Here is a 20,437-nt window from a genome sequence, read left to right as displayed (position 1 = left end):
TTTTAGGGACAAGTGACATCACAGCGTTCGATCGTTCGATTCCAACTGAATAATGGCGGCCAAAAATTGCTGTATTTCAGGTTTAAACAAAACATACTTCAACTCGATATTTCACTTGGAGCGTTTCGAACCTGATAGTTGAACGCTTAATGTATACTTTCCGCGCGAGAGGACGCATTTTAAGAACCTCGTCATACGGCCACTTTAACGTAATTCTTATCTTGAGCCGCGTGTCTCGCACTCGGGTCGCAAAAGTAAATACAGCGAAATCAATCCAAGCTGAGATGATTTTACAAAATAACTTGGAAAAATTGAGGCTATGGTTAAATATGCAGTTATTTAATCGCGAATTGGGCCTTCAACTGCACAAATGACATGGATCTGAGAGCTGGAATCTCAAATTCAAGATGGCGGCCATGACACAGTTTTAAATTATCCAAAAGGTTTTGGTAACTAGCCGTTGCGATGACGTAGGACAGTAGGCTGGATACTTCGTGTAAGAAAAAGGCTTCAGTAAGGTCGCAATCAATACACTAAAATAAGAAGTATCGCTTGTGGCGTAAGAGTTCTTGGGAATTGCATTGTGCAAATCGCGAGACGACAGAAAAAAAACAGTTGCATTTTATGACTGGGCTACCACAGGTATCCCAGTAAAGATTAGCTTGCTTCCCGTAAATACATGAGAAAGAAAATAGTATTTAGTACTAAAATAGTATAATTTAGTACTTATCTAGTGATTGAGAAATAGTTGGGGTGTGAAGCAGATGTAAGTTTCGAGGCATGATCAAACTAGTTTAGGCTTCACGCCTTAGCTGTTTATCTTTAAATTGTACTAAATTGTACTATTTAGTAAAAAATAGTATTAATTTTTTAAAGGATTAACAGGAAGACTCTAATTACATTACATTACATGTTTTACTTTGTTTGGCGTTTTCACAAACTTGGAAGTAGTTTGATTCATGAGTAACTTTTAACATTTTTTCCAGTCAATAAGACACTTCAAATGTTTCTTTTGGTCTTTTGCAGACGTGAGTGAAAATAAGAAGACTATAAACACCAGTACCCTGGTCCCAGGGTGAAGATTCTGCGTTCTTGAACGGAGTTTACAGCCTTTTTTCAGTATTTCAGTGGTACTGTGTATTGTCTTATTTTGCTCTATTCTTGTCATTTGAAAATTAGTCTTATCACTAAATTTTGCTAGTCCAAAAGGCGGAGCTAAGGGCCTCCTATGATCAGATGACTGCACGTTTTCGCTGCCAGTATGATTAGTTCTGGTTCAAGATGTTGCTAAATGAGGTGCTAAATTCACTGACCCAATGATAGGAGACCTCAAAGTTGATTTATAGAACTATGATTGGTATGGAATGACAAAAGGGTGTAGACTCAGAAAAACACAAATCAAGAGTAGAATCACTGAGGCGATATGAACTACCACTGAAATACTGAAAGAAGACTGTAAACACAGAATATTCACCATGGGACCTGCATTTGAACATTAGTTCAATCAATGTCTTTCGCAGACTCTAGTCATCCAACAACTTAAACGGCTGTGACCATTTGAACATATTTCAGTCAATGTTTCTTTTGGTCTTTTGCAGTCATGATAACTGACAGTACATGTATTTAGCCAAAGGAAACTTGATGATGAGTAAGAATAACTTATACGGTTGTGACCATTCCAACATAAGTTCAGTCATTAAGAATTTTGCATATGATAAAGTTCACTTTGGATTGAAGAAATTCTGTTGTTTCTGGTGTATTTTGATGTTATCCAGAAACAACAGGTTTTCAGTGATATTATATGTGTCTATGTCATTTGGATTGTATGGATTAATCAAACGCTGCAGGACATCATCTCGCAGTGTCAAGTAGATCCTGTTGCCAGCTGCAGTAACTACCAGTGAGACTTCTTTCTTTGTAGCACAGCTGGAGGAGCGCATCTTGTGATGACAATGCTCGCAGGTTACTATTTGACCAGGAGTTTGAATGATTCGTCTGGCACAGTGGCTTCATACTTTGAAATTCCCAAGCTTTTCTATGCTGCTGATGTTTTCAACTTCCACTGTGGTATCCTCTTGAGGATCTGGAATTTCTTGGAGCTTAATATTCTTCAATTAGGCATCCTCCGCAACACGGATAAGAGAATTTGTAGTTGTTGTAAGCCTTCTTACTCCATTCCAGTACCGGATGCTAAGGTTGGAGAACTTGTAGATGCTTCCTTCCTTAACCAATGCAATAGCATCATTCCAGATGTAAAGATTTTTCCAGTGTTGTCGGCAATCGTGGCATTCATGATTTACCTTGTCCAACAATTTTTGTCTCACCCAATTGCAGGACTTTTGCAATTAAGGAAATGTTGTCTTCAGGAGAGTTATCAAGGTTAGCTAAATTCACCATTGTTGGTGTATTAACTTAAAAAAACTGAAAGGAACATTCCAGGGCATTTGGTGTTTCAACCACTATTCTTTAGATGTCTGCTGCTTTAGTGGATCTGATAATTTTCACTGTTGTTCTTGTGGTTTCTTGTCATATAGGATTTTGCGCTTGGAAGAAGAATAGCAAAGTGCAGATTGTGTTGACTTTTCTCCTTGAATTATGAATGTAGCATAGTTTCTTTTTAATGGGGAATAATTCTGTACATATCCTACTAAACTCTGAATTCAATTACTGGTTCCATTTGATGATTGAGTAGTTACGGTTGCAGTAACCCTACTTCTTGCTTTATTAACTGCAGGTGTAGTGGAGGATGGAGTAGTTACAGTTTCAGCAGGGCTTTTGGAATTACGCGCTTGTGCGGAAGCGCGTAATTTGGCTTTCTCCGCGTAATCCGCGTAATCCACAAATTTCCGCGTAATCCCGCGTAATTTGGCTAAATTATAAAAGACAAACATTTAAGTACACAGCTGATGTGTTCTTTAAGGGTTCTTACCCCTATTTCTCGTAAAAAAAGACATATATTCTTCGTAAGAGTGCGATATTTCGAACTGAATTTCGAAAACAAATAAAATGACTAGGCAATCTTTGCTAAACTGCGAAAGCCTAGGACTAATAATAAAATACCTTTTTTAATTGGCTGGTGGCTACGAGCCAATGAAAACTCGCCTAACATATTTTCGCGCAAAAAATAAACCTTTTCAAATTCGTGCTTTCCTTCGGTACAAAATGTAGTTTGGGCGTAACAGTTGATGTTCCTCGTAATTTAGCGCGTAATTTAGTAAAGAATCCTGCAAAATTTTGATTTTTAAAGAAAAATGTATTGCAGAATCCCGCGTAATTTAGCGCGTAATGATTGATTTTCCGCGTAATTTAGCAAATAATTTTTTTCCGCGTAATTCCAGAAGCCCTGTTTCAGGGCGTGAGGCACTACTTTAGGCTGTTTTCTTGCTATTCTTCTTGTTGGATGACATGGCAACAGCTGAGAAAAATAGGAAAGAATTATACTTGTTATCAAAGTATTGTTTACGAAGGTCTGATAGATAGAGATGGAATTAATTTACTGGAATAGAGCGGATCTCGTATGAGTATGAAAATTGCCTTACCGCGCTGAGTCTGTGACTGTGCCGCGACTATGACACTTTATTGGCTTTTTCTGTATTTGTAGATGGCCATGTTTCGCGCCGTGTCCGTGACCGTGCCGCACTGGTGGTGGCACTTTTCACACTCATGCGAAATCCGCTCTTTGTTTAGTTATTGTACTTACCTGTTGCATACCGTATTTGGGGAAAATTATGGATTAAATTGATAATAAACTGTAATTTCATTTTGTGCAAAATGTGGTGCTAATATATTGCTTAAAGAAATGCATGACACATTCTGTACAGGGAGGATAATTATCTAATTTCATGCTTATTAACTGCTAAGTATATTGCCTTGTGATAACTATAATATGTTTCTGCAACACCTGTGGTTGTTGCCTGTAGAGGTAAATTGCTATAAATGTGGTCTGTGATTGTTCTTTTATCAGTTGTATATTCATGTATATGTTGATTATAACTTGATTGTTAAAACATCATTTCTAGTGTATTTTGAGACTGTAAAGGCTGTAACAAGTTCATATTAAAATCACCCAACACTATTGCATATTTTGATTGTTCCAGCAATGCAATAAGTTCTGAAACAGCCAAATACAAGTTCTGAAAAGTTACTCTGGGAGGTTTGTAAACGCCTGCAATAGTTAGATTGTTATAATCATTCAGCTTAGCAATAACGATTTCAACACCATGTAGGCTATTTTTCTTTGGATAACCCAAAGCAAATATTTCTCGACTATAGATTGCCATACCATAGCTAGGTCTTATTCCTGGTTTCGTAGTATCGTCACTCTTAAAAAGGGAAAAGTTTTTTATTTGATATAATAAACTATTATCCCAAGATGCAAATCTAGTTTTGCAAACAATGTTACAGTCAGAGGCTAGCAAATTATAATCACTTTTGAAGTCTTCAAAGTGATAGTGCAATGACTGTGTATTGAGAAAAGTGAGTTTCAATTTGTCATCACCAATGTTATAAATAAAATTCAAACAAAGTGAAATGGATGCCTCATGTCTTAGACGATACATTTTACTTTTAACTCTGGGGTTTATCAAATTCAAATTTCATTGAAATTTCGTATGTTAAGTCCTTCTTTGAAGTGACCCTGCTGAACCCTACATAATGAATATGTGGTATTGCCCATGTACATTCGAAATCTACAAATACTTTCGTCTCTGTGTCACCTTGAGATCTGTGAATGGTTTTACCAGCTGCTGGTCGTAAGGGAAATTGTTTTCTAACAACAGAAACAGTTTTATTTCTGCCCACATTAAATTGTGTTGTAATTGGTTTAATTGGAGTCCATTCCTGATGAATATCAGGTGGGTACAGTTGCCTGTTTTCATGTCTTGTTTTTGTCCCAATAGAAGTCTGATCAAATTTAACCTAGACAATACCATTTGAATGTGGTGGGTCATACAGGACGACTTTTTTAATCACGTTACTGGCTCCATTGGTTAGGCCATCATCAAGGCGGACATTAAGTGCAATTTCAGTTCTTTCGCCCTCTGCAAGACTGAGGTGCGCAACTGTTTTGTTCTCTTAGGGTCATCTTCAGGTACCTGCTTTAGTATCTGCTGTTTGAGCTTTTCTGTGTGGGCACCCATCACATTGTCTATGGCATTGATAACAAATTTTGGTCCTGAAGCTTTATTGTGCATGAATAAATTGAATTCCTCAACGTTTGAGTTTTCATGAATAAATGTGGCATCTGATTCAATTCTTCAGTTTCTACTTCACAAGAAACAAGTCCTTCTTTTAGTTTATTGGTGTCATCATCGGAATGCAAACCTTCTCTGAGACGGTTTAAAATTTCAGCAAATGTCTTGCTCTTTCTTTGCCTCATCATTTGACGAAGTTCAAACATTTTAAAGTGCTTGTTCCAAAGGTCCATAAAAGTTTCGAGAGATTCAAATAAATATCCATCAAATACTGGTTGAAGTTGAAACAGATTACCAATGGCAATGATAGAAACTCCACCAAAGTCTGTAGTAGTTCCCATTATATCTTGCAAACGTTTGTTGATTTGTACGTTGAACATCGAACTTCCAACCATGGAAATCTCATCTACAAATATAACTTTAAGACCTAATTTGCTCTTAATGTATTTAAAATACTAGAGTCTAGAGACCTATAACTCTTAAGATTTTGGTTTGCTGGAATGTTAAAAGTACTATGTATGGTTTTATTGTATGCTGCTTTCCCTGTTGGGGCAGGAAGAATAGCTTTAACTCTGTTAAAATCATGGCCAACCTCAGTATTTAAATGTTTATTACAGGTTGGTAGAGTGCTTTTGTAACATGGCTTTTCCCTACACCTGCACCACCACTAAGAAATGCATAAAATTCTCATCTGTTGTCTAAACAAGATGCAGAATTGTTTTTTGCTCTTTGTTTAGAGATGAGACTAGTTGTCTATATTCACCATTTGGAAGTTCATTAAAGAGAGTACGCTTTTCAATATGAAGTGATGGTATGCCTAGATCCTGACTAAGGTCATAAGAAGCTGGAATATTTGGCTCCTTCTCTAGAACATCTTAGGCAGATTCTTGTCTTTCAATATCACGTGTGGTTGGTGCTAGCAGTAAAGGTAGTCTATCTATAGGGTGGATTCCAGTCCCCCGGCCGCGCGGTCGTGGCGCGTTCTGATTGGTTGTTGAAAATGGTGTGCTGTGATTGGTTGGATTTGATAGGGCGGAAGTGACGTCACGGGTGGACTTTGGACATGGGCCCTTGACCTTAGGACTTTGGCGTGGGAGGGGGAGGGTGGTGATTGGTGGGATTTGATAGGGTGGAAGTGACGTCATAGGTAAGGGTATTATTATGGGTTAACCTAAAAAGAATATATAAGATGGAAAATTTGAAGCGAAGAAAATTGCTGCTTTGTTTCTTGATGATGAAGTGTTTTTGTGACGTAGAGGTAAAAAAGTAGGGTCTGCCTTAAAGTGCGATACTCCTGTGGATTTTTCAAAAGGTCAATTAGGGTGTGGCTCTTATTTCAATCAAGACGAGGCCAAAGCAGTGCGAGAGGCAGTCGAGGATTTCAACCCACCACCAGTTCGCCCCTTTGCCTCCAAGGAGACTGATATGACCATCGAAGAACTACACCCCTTTCAAGACATGTACGTGTACTCGAACATGTCTGAGGGCAATCTCGTCATGGGAAGCGAGTATAATAATCTCCTACGAGTGCTATCGCCTGAAGGAAACTATGGTGACGCTGTGGAACAAAATTTTATCAATCCTTATTATTTCCCGATACGCACTCAGATGGTTAACATGATTCACTTCTATATAACCGACGATGAAGGAGAACCCATCTCATTTCAGTCTGGTGCCGTCGTGGGGACATTACACTTTCGACGCGTTCTATTCGCCTGACGATGACCGCCCCACGAGAGTATATTGTCACCTTATCTAGCTCAGACAGAGAACGACTGCCCTCAATTGTCCAAAAACGTCCAATTAACCATCAACAACTTTAACGCATCCAGATACGATACAAGACAAGCATTACAGCAAAATTATCTGGATCTAGACATGATACTCGATGAATACAACGAAAAGGCGCTATTCAAAGTGGGAAGAGGCAATCGAGTGCTGATGCGCCCACGATTGGCTGCAGGGATTGGATATAACAACAGAAGACTCTCCGATCCAGGACTCTTCTACCCCACACTGCTGGAAAACATCGACTCTTCTACCCCACACTGCTGGAAAACATCGTGATTCGAGGCATCCTACCCCCGGATTACCCCATCACTGAAAGAGAAACCTACAAAGCGAAGCCACAGAATCCACCGGAAATCCCTGCAAGACCGCTGCCCAACTGGATTGTATTTGATTGTTCTCTTACTCAATGGCCAGACAATACTGACACCCGCATGTTCCCCTCCAGTAGTCACCCTAAGCCCTTCATTTTCCGTCCATCCTTTCAAAACATGTACGTGTACTGAAACATCACAGAAGACAACTTCATCTTGGGGAGTAACACCCGCAACGGTTGCGCGTGATGGTGGTCCGGGGTGAACCTGGAAGCAGAGCTGTAGAACGGAATTTTGAATGCCCGTTCTACGAGCAAATTCACATCTATATAAAGGAGGATACAGGTAGAACAGTGCCATTTTCATCGGGAAGCATCAAGGTGACACTTCATTTCCGGCGTACATCATCATGAAGGGGCGAGGCATTCCCATTGGAGAAATGTTTAAAACCATTAGAAATGCTGCGGGCATGGTCGTTAGCGGAGACCCTGCTTCTAAAAAACGTTTTTATGATAACACCGTTGCCTCTGCCACTAAAATGGGGAGTGAGCTTGGCGAGTTTATGAGTCAGGCCCAAAGTATAGCCCAAAAGAGAAGTGGTCCCATGTATCTTGGTTCCCCTCCACCCTTTATTGGACGTTGGGACCAGAGGGGTCTAGGAGATGGCGCATTCGAAGGCAGCCCTCTTGATCAACAAGGATCAGGAAATGGACGAGATCAAGCGTTCAGCGGATACCCAGTTGTCTTACAAACAGGGCGTGGCATCGGAGGTGCAGCATTCCAGACGGACGACTTGTACCCTACTGGTGTAGGGGGAGTCCAGCGTATTAACTTGACCATGGGGACCCCCATTGACATTCCTAATGACATTCCTAATGGTATCCCCATCATTCATTCATCCTTTAAAAGCATCAAGCCGAGCATCAAGAAACAAGCACCTCAACTGGTGAAGTTTCTGCCAAAAACCGTTCCTATAGGAACAACCATTCAAATGGGTGGTGGTGGGAGAAAGAGTCCTCGCCGCCGTCGTCGTCGTAAAGTTACCCCATTGTACCCTCGTCCTCACCGTCCTCGCAGCCCTGATATTTTCGATTAGAAAAAAGATGGAAATCCTCATCGAACACGGAGCATTCTCAGTTAGCAGTTATCCTTGCCACGAAGAAGAGCTCTCTCTCTCTCACTTTACCGCCGACATGAGTGTCTTTTCCGGGTCAAAACAAGTCGCCAATGCAGGGGTGAATTTGTTTACACTTCCTGCTACAGATGTTGCCTTAGAAAAGGGCATTTATATTCCGTATACACCATCCGATGAAGGAGACGATCACATTGAGTGGTACATTTACCCCAGCTCCACTTATATTGATCTGAAGAAAACACACATCAGGCTGGAAGTAAAACTCACTAAAGATAATGACACGAACCTTACTTCAGGCGAAAATGTTGCCTTTGTAAACAACGCCTTGCATTCGATGATCAAGCAAGTCAAGGTTGAATTGAATAACAGACCCGTTACACTACAATCGGATTCGTATGCGTACCGTGCCTACATCGAATTACTCTAACTATTCCAAGGAAGGTCAAGAGTCGTACTTGACTGGAGCACTTTGGTACAAAGACACGGCTGGTCAAATGGAAGGTACCGATATAGCAGGTAGTGCTGCTCTAAACTAAGGCTTGAAAACACGCGCCACCTTCACGGCTCTAAGTGCTACCGTTGGACTGATCGGACCTCTATTCTGCGACATCTTCCATTCCGAGAGATACCTACTGGACCAAATTCCCATCAAGATCAGAATTGAACTGCAAAAACCACAATTTGCCCTAATGTCCCATGGTGGAAATGGGAAATTTAAAATTTCCAAGGGATCAGTTCTTCGCCTGTACCACGTGACCCCCACCGACTCTGTCAGGTTAAATCACGCCAATGAAATGCTCAGACACAACTTGGCCAAGTACCCCTTAACCACGGCTGTAGTCAACACCGAGCAGATCGAAAGCGGAAAACGCTCCATACTGTTCAGGAACCTATTCAATGGACTCGTTCCTAAAGGGATGATTTTTGGAATCGTCCAGGATGCCGCCTACAATGGATCATACACAAAGAACCCCTTCAATTTCCAGATGCCCCAGCTGAGCTCTATCGGGGTCAAAGTGGATGGAAACGAAACGCCCATCTCAAGTCTCAAAAATGTAGGTGGTGAAGCCATAGATTTGTACCACCTGCTGTTCGACAACGTGTGTGGTCCGTATCGCGGAAGAGGACTGAACATCTCACGTGAAGAATTCAAGAATGGGTACGCCTTATTCCCCTTTGACTTCACAGCTGCTGCGAATGCCTCATCCGGGTACTTCCAGCCACAGTATAAAGGAGTGGTAACGCTCGAATTAACCTTCAGTGAGGCCACCGACAAGGTGTAAACAATCGTGCTGTACGGGGAATTCAACAACAACATGGAAGTAGACTCTGCTGAGGCCACCGACAAGGTGTACACAATCGTGCTGTACGGGGAATTCAACAACAACATGGAAGTAGACTTTTAGTAGATTTTTGGAATCGTCTTGATGTACGACATTCAAGGTTAAAAAACCTTCCTCCTGCTGAAAAAATGGATGACGGATGGGGAAGAATGATGAATCTTGGACTAGACGCCATGAGGACCGAAGAATTGGAAGCCATGGCACGTAGCAACCGTTACATAGAAGCCGTGTTCGAAGGGTTTTCCCCTCAGATCGTCTACCTACCTTCATCCCTGAAGACGGAAACAGATGCGCAGCATACATTGTGAATGTGGATCCTAGCAACAAACCGGGAAGCCATTGGTTAGCGGTCTACTTTACTCCACACCGATGTGAATGGTGGGATGGTTTTGGTTTCCCTCCACAAGCGTATGGACAGAACATGGTCGATTTTTTTGCCCTACGCGCCCGACTCGTGACGAATCCACAACGTCTCCAAGCTTTAAACTCTGCCCTGTGTGGACAGTACTGCCTGTTTTTCTTGTGGCACCGTACTCGTAACAAACCTTTGGAAGACATTACTTCCATGTTTAGCACTCACCCCGATTGGAACGATCAAGTGGTGTGCACGTTTGTACACGACACGTTCCACGTGAGAGCCTTGTCACAACGACTACGGGATGGACAACGCCGTGTACCGTATTGCCCTTGGCGTCAGTGTGCTGTACCCCAGCACCATTTAGTACGCCCTTAACGACTCATCGACTAACATAATAAGCAATAATAAAATGAAAAACATTTGTTGGGTTACCTGTGTGTTCGTGTCATCATTTCTACTACTTATAAGGGAAAAGAAGTGGTTAAGATCCGATAGATAGATAGATAGATAGATAGATAGATAGATAGATAGATAGATAGATAGATAGATAGATAGATAGATAGATAGATAGATAGATAGATAGATAGATAGATAGATAGATAGATAGATAGATAGATAGATAGATAGATAGATAGATAGATAGATAGATAGATAGATAGGTAGATAGGTAGATAGGTAGATAGGTAGATAGGTAGATAGGTAGATAGGTAGATAGGTAGATAGGTAGATAGGTAGATAGGTAGATAGGTAGATAGGTAGATAGGTAGATAGGTAGATAGGTAGATAGGTAGATAGGTAGATAGGTAGATAGGTAGATAGGTAGATAGGTAGATAGGTAGATAGGTAGATAGGTAGATAGGTAGATAGGTAGATAGGTAGATAGGTAGATAGGTAGATAGGTAGATAGGTAGATAGGTAGATAGGTAGATAGGTAGATAGGTAGATAGGTAGATAGGTAGATAGGTAGATAGGTAGATAGGTAGATAGGTAGATAGGTAGATAGGTAGATAGGTAGATAGGTAGATAGGTAGATAGGTAGATAGGTAGATAGGTAGATAGGTAGATAGGTAGATAGGTAGATAGGTAGATAGGTAGATAGGTAGATAGGTAGATAGGTAGATAGGTAGATAGGTAGATAGGTAGATAGGTAGATAGGTAGATAGGTAGATAGGTAGATAGGTAGATAGGTAGATAGGTAGATAGGTAGATAGGTAGATAGGTAGATAGGTAGATAGGTAGATAGGTAGATAGGTAGATAGGTAGATAGGTAGATAGGTAGATAGGTAGATAGGTAGATAGGTAGATAGGTAGATAGGTAGATAGGTAGATAGGTAGATAGGTAGATAGGTAGATAGGTAGATAGGTAGATAGGTAGATAGGTAGATAGGTAGATAGGTAGATAGGTAGATAGGTAGATAGGTAGATAGGTAGATAGGTAGATAGGTAGATAGGTAGATAGGTAGATAGGTAGATAGGTAGATAGGTAGATAGGTAGATAGGTAGATAGATATTCAATTGCCATGGCAGTATTACAGACTGAATTAAGGCAAAGGGCCAGCACATATAGCGTTATAATATTACAGAAATCGATAAGTAACAAAGTCACCAAAGCGTTTAGTTACAGAAATATGTTTGTAGGTATTCATACTGCCGGATCTTAGTGAGTATCCATGCTCGTTATTAATTACGCCTCCAGTAATTACAGATCGAAGGGGTTCTAGCTCCTTAGCGGAGGTCATGAGACTGATAAAAAGCTCGCGCCTGCGGTCAGCAAGACTTTGGAGCCCGCTGGCGTCCAAGGCCTCCTTGTATCGTAGATGGGGTAAAATGATACGGAGGGCCCTCTTTTGGATGCCCTCAACAATGTCGACAAGGAACCCTGTTATATTAGCCCATACTGGACCTGCGTACTCCACAACAGATCTAATGAGTACACAATAGATGGCAACAAGATCCTGGACCGATACTCCAGATTATTTAAGGAGCCGGAGAGCGTAGAGCCTTTTGTTTGCCTTCTTAACTACATAGTCTACGTGCTTATTCCACGATAGATCTGAGCTAATGTGGACGCCGAGGATTTTGTAGCTTTCAACCCTTTTAATCACGGAGCCCATGAGTTGCAGGGCATTAACTGGCGAGGGCTGGTACTGAAGGAAATTAATGACTAATTCCAGACACTTTTTGGGGTTGAGCCTCATCCCACGCTCCGTAGCAAAATTGCAAATATCATTAGCAATAAATGGCAGATAACTTGGCGAGCACCTGGGAATCACTTCAAAGATGGTGGTGTCATCAACATACTTAATGCGATACGGCCAAGTGCTCGCCAGCCTGTTTACAAGTATAGCAAACAATAGTGGAGCAAGCTTAGTGCCTTGTGGTACGCCCCCATTAGGGAACACAGGCGATGAGGTGTGGCCACTGATTTTGACGCGCTGTGGTCGGGCAGTGAGAAAGGCAGCAATCCAATTTTGGAGATACTCGTTGACTCCCAGGAGGATCATTTGCCCTAGAGGTATCGACCAGGATGGACGATCGTCGATTTCGTTGTCCCTGTGCCGTCATGGTGGTGGGACCTAGTCAATCGGGAAAACCACCTGGGTCCATGCCTTGTTGCAACAAGCACCTCGGGCCTTTGACAAACAATTTCGTAAAATCGTCTATTGTTACGGGGAATGGCAACCCTTATTTGACTCGATGCAACGTCAAATTGGCGTCGAATTCCATCATGGTTTACCCGACTCCATCACAGACCTATTTGGAAAACACTATACCCCAGGCTTGCTCATCATGGACGACCTGATGGATCAAATCGACCGGGTGGTGAAAGTTTTCACCCAAGAATCCCATCACCACCCTATTTTTGTCACAGAATTTATTCCTTGGAGGAAAATCACGTACCGCTTCGATCAACGGTCATACTTTGTTTTGTTCAAAGACCCGAGGAACCAATTGGGAGTACGCATGCTTGCACAACAAGCGTTTCCACGACAGTTAGATTACGTGATGGATCCGTACCGACAAGCCACACAAGAACCTCATGGCTACTTGTTGATGGATTTTCACCAAAAAAACCCTGACGCCTACCGCCTTCGTTCTCACATCTTACCCAACCAATGTCCCATGTACGTGTACAACCCAGCATCTCCTAAAGTATAAATAGAGAGAGATAAAGTGAAAACTTCTCATTAACGACATGTCTCTTCCACGGCAACAACACCAATTTGACATCCAGCGTGAACTCGCAAGATTAGGAGAGATCCATTTACGCACCTCAACAGGGGAAAGCTACAACTACTGCGGACCTGGTACAAAACTTAATAAGAGATTAAGCTCGACCGACCCGAGCATAAGTAATCCTATCAACATCTTGGATGCCTTATGCCAAAAACATGACATTGCCTACTCAAAGAGTAAGAACCTGTACGACAAACACGTGGCTGATGGAAATTTACTAGACGCAATATCAAGAATCCCAAAAGACATTCGACCCGCAAGAACCTCCTTGGTACGCTCTTTGATTTCTATCAAGAAACAACTCGGAATGGGTGCAAAAAAGATGAAGAAGAAGACAAAGACGAAGACGAAAAAAAAAAGTATAAATAGAGGTCGAAGGAAAGCCAACCGTTTCAGTTGACGATGGCCAGGACACAAGGAAGAGGTCCACATGGTGGTGCCCCACGAGGAACACCCAATGCCCGTGGCTGTGTCACACGTGGACGCCCCACAGCAAGCGCACGTGCACGCTACAGAGCAGAAGCACAATTGAGTCGACGCCATGGTCTCTCACCCCCCACACCACCGGAAGGGATTAGCCCCCTTTCCGCCTTCTCCTCCACTTCCTCATCCTCTGCAGCTTCGCCATTCCACACTATTCTCCGAGACGAGTTTGGGGTCCTCCTCGAGATCCCATCACCCCCATCCCTATCAACCCTGTCACCCTTAGCACTCAGTCCACCCGTGAGTACACCTCGACAACAGCGACATACCCCACCATCGTTTACACCACGATCCTCGATCTCGCGACGACGCAGTGACACACCCAAAAACCGGCGACGAATCTCGGTTCCCCGGCGACGAGCGGGTAGTGCCCTTGGGCGTCTCACCACTAACAAGAAAACACCACCACGACGCACCAATTTGCTGGAGGCCTTCAGAGCTGCAGCTGGTACCCCTGCTGGAAGTAGTAGTAGTATCTCACTATCATCACCAGGGATGAGATCTTCGTTGGGGAGCATTGCTCCTCCTTCACGCACGTCCACACCTAGAAGTCGTTCAACCCCTAGAAGTCGTCAAGAAGTCGCATCCGTACCCCATCCACACCCACCACCACCTCGAGTCGTGCCTCTTCCCGTGGTAGTGCAAGAGGAACAAGAACAACCACGACCACGAAAAAGTGTGTTGCCCGCAAGAGTCGCGGACGGAACGGAAGCAACACCACCAAGACCAAATACGTCACCACCCGTCGTGTGTGTGGTCATGGAACAAATCAACAGTGTGGACAAGCCCCCTTTGGCAAATTCAATCCAGCATGGAGATCACTATGGATGTGAAGCCTATAAATAGCAAAGACTTTACATTCCTAACCTCATTTCGCCATGTCTAGCCGACTGAGAAGGAACGAGCGCTTCCTTGGAGTGTTCTCGCATACCAAAGGGAAAGCGCAACAACGTCTTCTGGCCAATGCTACATAATAATAATAATAATAATAATAATAATAATGCTCGTTTATTTCAACCGTTTGCAGTTCTTTTACAACTGAATTACCGGTAGGGTCAGCTAACTACAAAATACATTACACCATACATAATTCATAATAACATTAAATCCCCAGCATATTGCGCTGAGACGAATTTGGAAAAACGGTCCGTGCGACCCGGAACCACACTATGTGAGCGCTTAGATCTTAGGGAGTATGGCGAGTTGGAGGATATAAGTCTGCTTGACACTAGGGGGTATAAGACGCTCCCCTGTTTGATATTGCTTATGAATTTTCTGCACACATTGTGACGCCGCGCCTCTAAAGAAGACAAGCATGCGCGTTCGAGGGCGTCCTCGTAGCTAAGGCCACTACCGAAAATTATTCCTAGAGATCTTTTTTGAATTCTTTCTAAGGCAGCACATAGGTATTGCGGAAGGTTGGAAAAGACAACGCAGGCATACTCTAAGATGGACCTTATAAGAGAACAGTACACAGACACTAAATCCCTTTCTGAGACACCACATGATTTTAGTTTTCTGAGTGCATAGAGACGACGGTTTGACTTTTTGATCACATAGTCACAGTGCGATGACCAACTAAGGTCCGAAGAGATATACACACCGAGAAGCTTGAAACTGGTGACTGACTCAATAACGGAACCGCCGACCGCTATTGGTTGGCACTGAGAACTATTGTACTGTAAAAAATCAACCCGCATCTCCTTGCACTTACTAGGATTTAACAGCATGTTATTATTTTGTGCGAAATTGTTGACATTATTTACCATATGTCTCATGACAGATGGAGCGTTGCGAGGAATTATTTCTAGAATAGATAAGTCATCAACGTATTTCACCCTAGGACCCCAGGCGCGCACTAGATCATCTACCATAACTGCAAATAAAATGGGGCTCAATTTGGTTCCCTGAGGAATTCCACCATTTGGGGATTTACAAGCTGATGACGAGTTAGCAATTTGGACACTCTGTGACCTGCCTTGAAGAAAAGCGGCAACCCACCTGACTAAGGAGGGGTGTAACCCATAGCTAGAAAGCTTACTTAGCAAGATACGATGATCAATAATATCAAAGCCCTTTTTGAAGTCTGCAAAAAAGAATCTTAGCGAACAGTTGCCATTATCCAGCGCTTCTAATGCGAGATGTAATAAATAGACTAACGCTTGAGAAGTTGATCTACCTGCAAGGGCGAACTGTTTGGGGTCAAGTTTACTAGTTAATGAGGGCGTAATCCGGGACAAGGTGAAACTTTCCATTATTTTAGCGACTTGACTTGTTAAAGAAACAAATAAACACGTTGGGGGAAATTGCCAAGAACCTATTGAAAGGTAACCTCCCCATTTCCCATACTCAAAAGAGAAAACTAAAGCCCCACCTACAACGACTACGCACCCTGGCTAACAAGAGAATACCCAATGGTTCCCGAAAACGCTCCGTCACAAGTCAACGTGGTGGATTTGTCATCCCCCTCTTGATTGGGTCCTTGGGTGCCACAGCGGCCACACCCGTGTTGAATAAACTCATCAGCAAAATCTAAAGACTATAAATAGAGTCGACGTTTACCCTCTCAGTTGACTCAAGACATTCACCATGACCACAAAAAAAGGAGGAGCCTACCGCATGGCCATGATCCCCGAATACATGCTCAACATGATTATGACCAAGGAAAACGTCACCATGGCCCCTCAATTCCGTATCATGGCACGGTTGGATGGGGAGATGCGAGCTATCTTGAATGACTCCTCGTTACCGTTAGATGCGAAAATACGACACTACAATCGGGTGTCAAACCAATACCTCAAATGGTTACAACAAGTCAAAGACGGTGGTAACACACAGAAGAACAAGAATACCAGCTAAACCAGCCCTTAACCTTCCTTCACCACCAAGCAAAACACCAAGCTCAGTACCACCACAAGCAAAAGTAGACGAGACCCCTGTCCTACCATCACCACCCACCAACACACCAAGGCCATCACGCATACCAAGACTTAAACGACGACGACTACAGACACCCACAAGAACAACAACACTTCCGCCTATTCCTTCACCACCCCAAGACCAACACCCAGGAAGGCAACTCCCATGGGACCCTTTTTAAAAAAAGCGAAAAAGACTGAAAAAGATGTGCTGTTATGTGCAACATTCTCTCTTTAATAACAATAAAATGTTTTTTTTACAAAAACCATAACGTGCTGCTTGTTTTGTTTTTTACACAGTAGTCTCAAAATGGTGTGGAGGTCTACTAAACAATCTTTGTTTCTCCTTTAGCCACTTGGCAAACACATAGACTTCAGCTCTAGGGCAATGCATGGGAGTGGGTTCGGGTAGATAAAAGTGATACCCACAAGTCTTTGCACTAATGTCCCATAAAAAGTTCATATGAGGTGTAATAGAGTCATAATATGCCCATAATGCTTCTTATTTTGGACAGCTATACAGTTCCAAATAACGTGGGGAATACCAAGCTCTTGCAACACCTTGCGCTCACAGTCCAATCACAGACCCCCATCGTGGCGCGAAAACATTTTAAACCAATCAGAGAATAGCATCACGAATTTCTACCAATAGAAAGCGCTCCTTACCATGACGTCACCCTTTTAGAACAGTATAAAATAGAGAACGCCAGCTTACACACTCTCAGTCACCATAAACAACAACATGGTTGACCATATGACTTGTATGATCTGTTGTGAAGGAAATGGCGAACTCATGGAACTACTTCCCTGCTGTAAGAAACCCTGTCATTACCCCTGTTTCTGGAAATGGATACACGCTCACCAAACATCACAGGAATCCTGTCCACACTGCCGAGATGTGTACCAACCATGGTGCCAAGAAATGGTCCTGTGGATAGTCAGTGATTTTACCCCCAAGAACAAAAATCACCCCGCTGACCAAATTGTCCTCGAAGAAAAACGAATGGCTCAATCGGCCATAAACCGCTACAGACAATTCATAAAAATTTACCCTGCCAACCACAAGGACCCCTTCTACATCGGGGTGATGTGCGATCGATGTAGCCACAAGGCCATCAGAAAAAGCGACAGGGAGAACAGACACGACATGGAACTCCCCCTCCTACTCCCTCCTCGCAACTCTTCCAAAAGGTCACGTCATGATAACGAAAACATTACCCACTATGGATTCTGGCTGTGGCTACGAGACGACTACGATGATTACCAATTGGACTGTCGAAAACGTCATCCCACTCCCTCCCCCTGAAGGACACGTTGAACGAGAACGAGAAATCTACGAATTGGGACGCGACGAGTACATGCGTAATCTTCGAGAATCGCTCACTCATCGAAACAAACCTCACCCATTAGACTATGTGCAGGCCCATCGACGAGCATACCTGGCCTGGTACTACTACGGTAACGGAAACTGGGACTGGGAACTCGATAACCAATACGATAACGACAACCACCCACCACCACCCCCCGTAGGACACTCACTACGAGACGAGTACGAACGAGACCCACTCGCCTGGAATCCTAATCATCATGCTCATCACCGAAACATCAACAACAACAACTACGAGAGTGACGATAGCGATACGAGCATGCTCTCCGACCTCAATGGTGAAAGCGATGAAGATGAGGTCAATCGAGACGCACCCACACCGCCCTCCCCTCATCCTCTACCAGTCATCCAACTCAACCCTCCAGCTCAACCCCTAGAACGGTCTCTCGATGATTGCTACAGAGTCCTAATAAGAGCTCTAGAACAAGCGCTCCCACTGGTATATAGCAACCCCCTTTCGGTCAACATCTCTGAACGCATCCTGAACGTCATTCGAAGAATGAACCTACGACGATTAAACGGCATGCAAACAGGCTCACTGGCACCACGCGTCTTTGCTTCTCTACAATCCTTTGCCTACTTCCGGTACATGTTGCGGCACAGGGAAGAACTATACACTTTTGTACAAGCCGCTGAAGCCGAGAATAACAGGAGTAGCTCATCGCAGCCATCCCCCTCCCAAAATCAGACTACTGCTTCTACTACTACCACCACCACCACAGGTAACCCAACACAACCCCAAGAACAGTCTGCTACCACAGGTAACCCAACACTTTCACCAAGTTATAATGACCTGAGGCTAATCATCCACGTAGAAGGCAGACGCGAACTCGAAGTACCTGCCATTGACTTTTCGAACATTCTATGGGAACGCTAATTACACTACGATAGATACTTGATAAATAACGTACTTTTTATTGACCCTTGTATCCATGTTGTTTCTTTTAATAAAATAGATTTTACTCTAAATATGGTGTGGACTGTTTACGTCACTTCCACCCTATCAAATCCCACCAATCACCACCCTCCCACGCCCAAAGGTCAAGGGCTTATGTCCAAAGTCCACCCGTGACGTCACTTCCGCCCTATCAAATCCAACCAATCACAGCACATCATTTTCAACAATTAATCGGCCGGGGGACTGGAATCCACCCTATAGATAGACTACCTTTACTACTGGTGCTATTATGTCTCAAGCATTTCCTACTTCATCCACATCAAAGCTCTGAAGAGCTTTGTCTAGAATTTCTTTATAAATTGCATATTGTTTCATTTGTAATGCTATTTGGTTTCTGCAAAGTTGATAGCCTTGCTTAAAAGATCCAAACCGCATCAAGTCAGACTCATCTCTCCAACAAGTAAAAAGCATAAGCAATTCTCCGTAATGTTTCTCTTCATCGATTTCTATGTTAAACCACACTGATCTAATAATTCTTGATTTCTTCCTTTTCTTAACATCACCTTCACAGGTTGTAATGTCTAAGTAATCCTGGTTATTGTCATTATTAGCATTTTTTAATGGAAACCCATCTGAGTCTACTGTTTTACTTCTTGCATTGCCAAATGATTTACTATTTACTAACTTGGCTTCTTCACATTCTGTTCTTAACAGATCACTCATTCCTCTTTATGCTTTACTTATATAAGAGACAATATACATTGCACATGCATATACATATTCGCTCTTCATGCCAATTCATGTTGTAATTATTGATTGATTGATGCTTAGCTCGTCCACTTTTCTCTTTAAAAATATTGTTGGGGACTTTAATGAGGACCTTACAGCTAAAATATAATCTGGCTCTGTTACATTTAGTTATTTTAAAAGTTCTTCTTTCATGTCATTTAACTGAATCTTTATTCTGTTCCATGTTGCTTTTTTTTTCTTCCTCAGGTATTTTACTCAAAGGATACTTCAAAGGAAGTTTTTTGCATAGGTGGCTGAAGAAAATTAAATCTGCACACATTTTTCTTTTTAAGGCATGTGCGTGAATGATTGTGGCACTGCCTTGCAACTAGTTCTTTCAATCCTCCTTCTTCACTTAGTGGTTAAGAACATGTAATAATGGTATCTGTATATGTGATTACATCTGTGTCTCAATTTATTCCAAACTTTGGAGCATCTTTGACCTAAATTAGCATATGCGAGGAGAGCCACAATGCTGAAATTTAACTCTATAGAACCAATCTTCAATTTCTCTTAGAGGAGCACAAGGGCTCATCAGGAAGTGTCCCATAAAGATTTGCACTTGGTAATCCAATCGTCAGGCACAAGTGACAGG

The 20,437-nt window shown here is 42.6% G+C and overlaps 2 protein-coding genes across 2 annotated transcripts; both read left to right on the top strand.

The window, feature by feature from the left end:
• Positions 1-9,118: 9,118 nt before the first annotated feature.
• LOC116611775 (uncharacterized protein F54H12.2-like) lies at positions 9,119-9,712 on the top strand. Its single transcript, XM_032372324.2, has one exon. The coding sequence runs from the start codon at positions 9,119-9,121 to the stop codon at positions 9,710-9,712; it is 594 nt and encodes a 197-aa protein (XP_032228215.2).
• A 4,057-nt stretch (positions 9,713-13,769) lies between these two features.
• On the top strand, positions 13,770-14,696 carry LOC116611776 (serine/arginine repetitive matrix protein 1-like). Its single transcript, XM_032372325.2, has one exon. The coding sequence runs from the start codon at positions 13,770-13,772 to the stop codon at positions 14,694-14,696; it is 927 nt and encodes a 308-aa protein (XP_032228216.1).
• Positions 14,697-20,437: the final 5,741 nt, after the last annotated feature.

Source organism: Nematostella vectensis, chromosome 11 (genome assembly GCF_932526225.1).
Source record: "Nematostella vectensis chromosome 11, jaNemVect1.1, whole genome shotgun sequence".
NCBI lineage: Eukaryota > Metazoa > Cnidaria > Anthozoa > Actiniaria > Edwardsiidae > Nematostella > Nematostella vectensis.
This window is presented reverse-complemented; position numbering and strand designations above follow the sequence as displayed.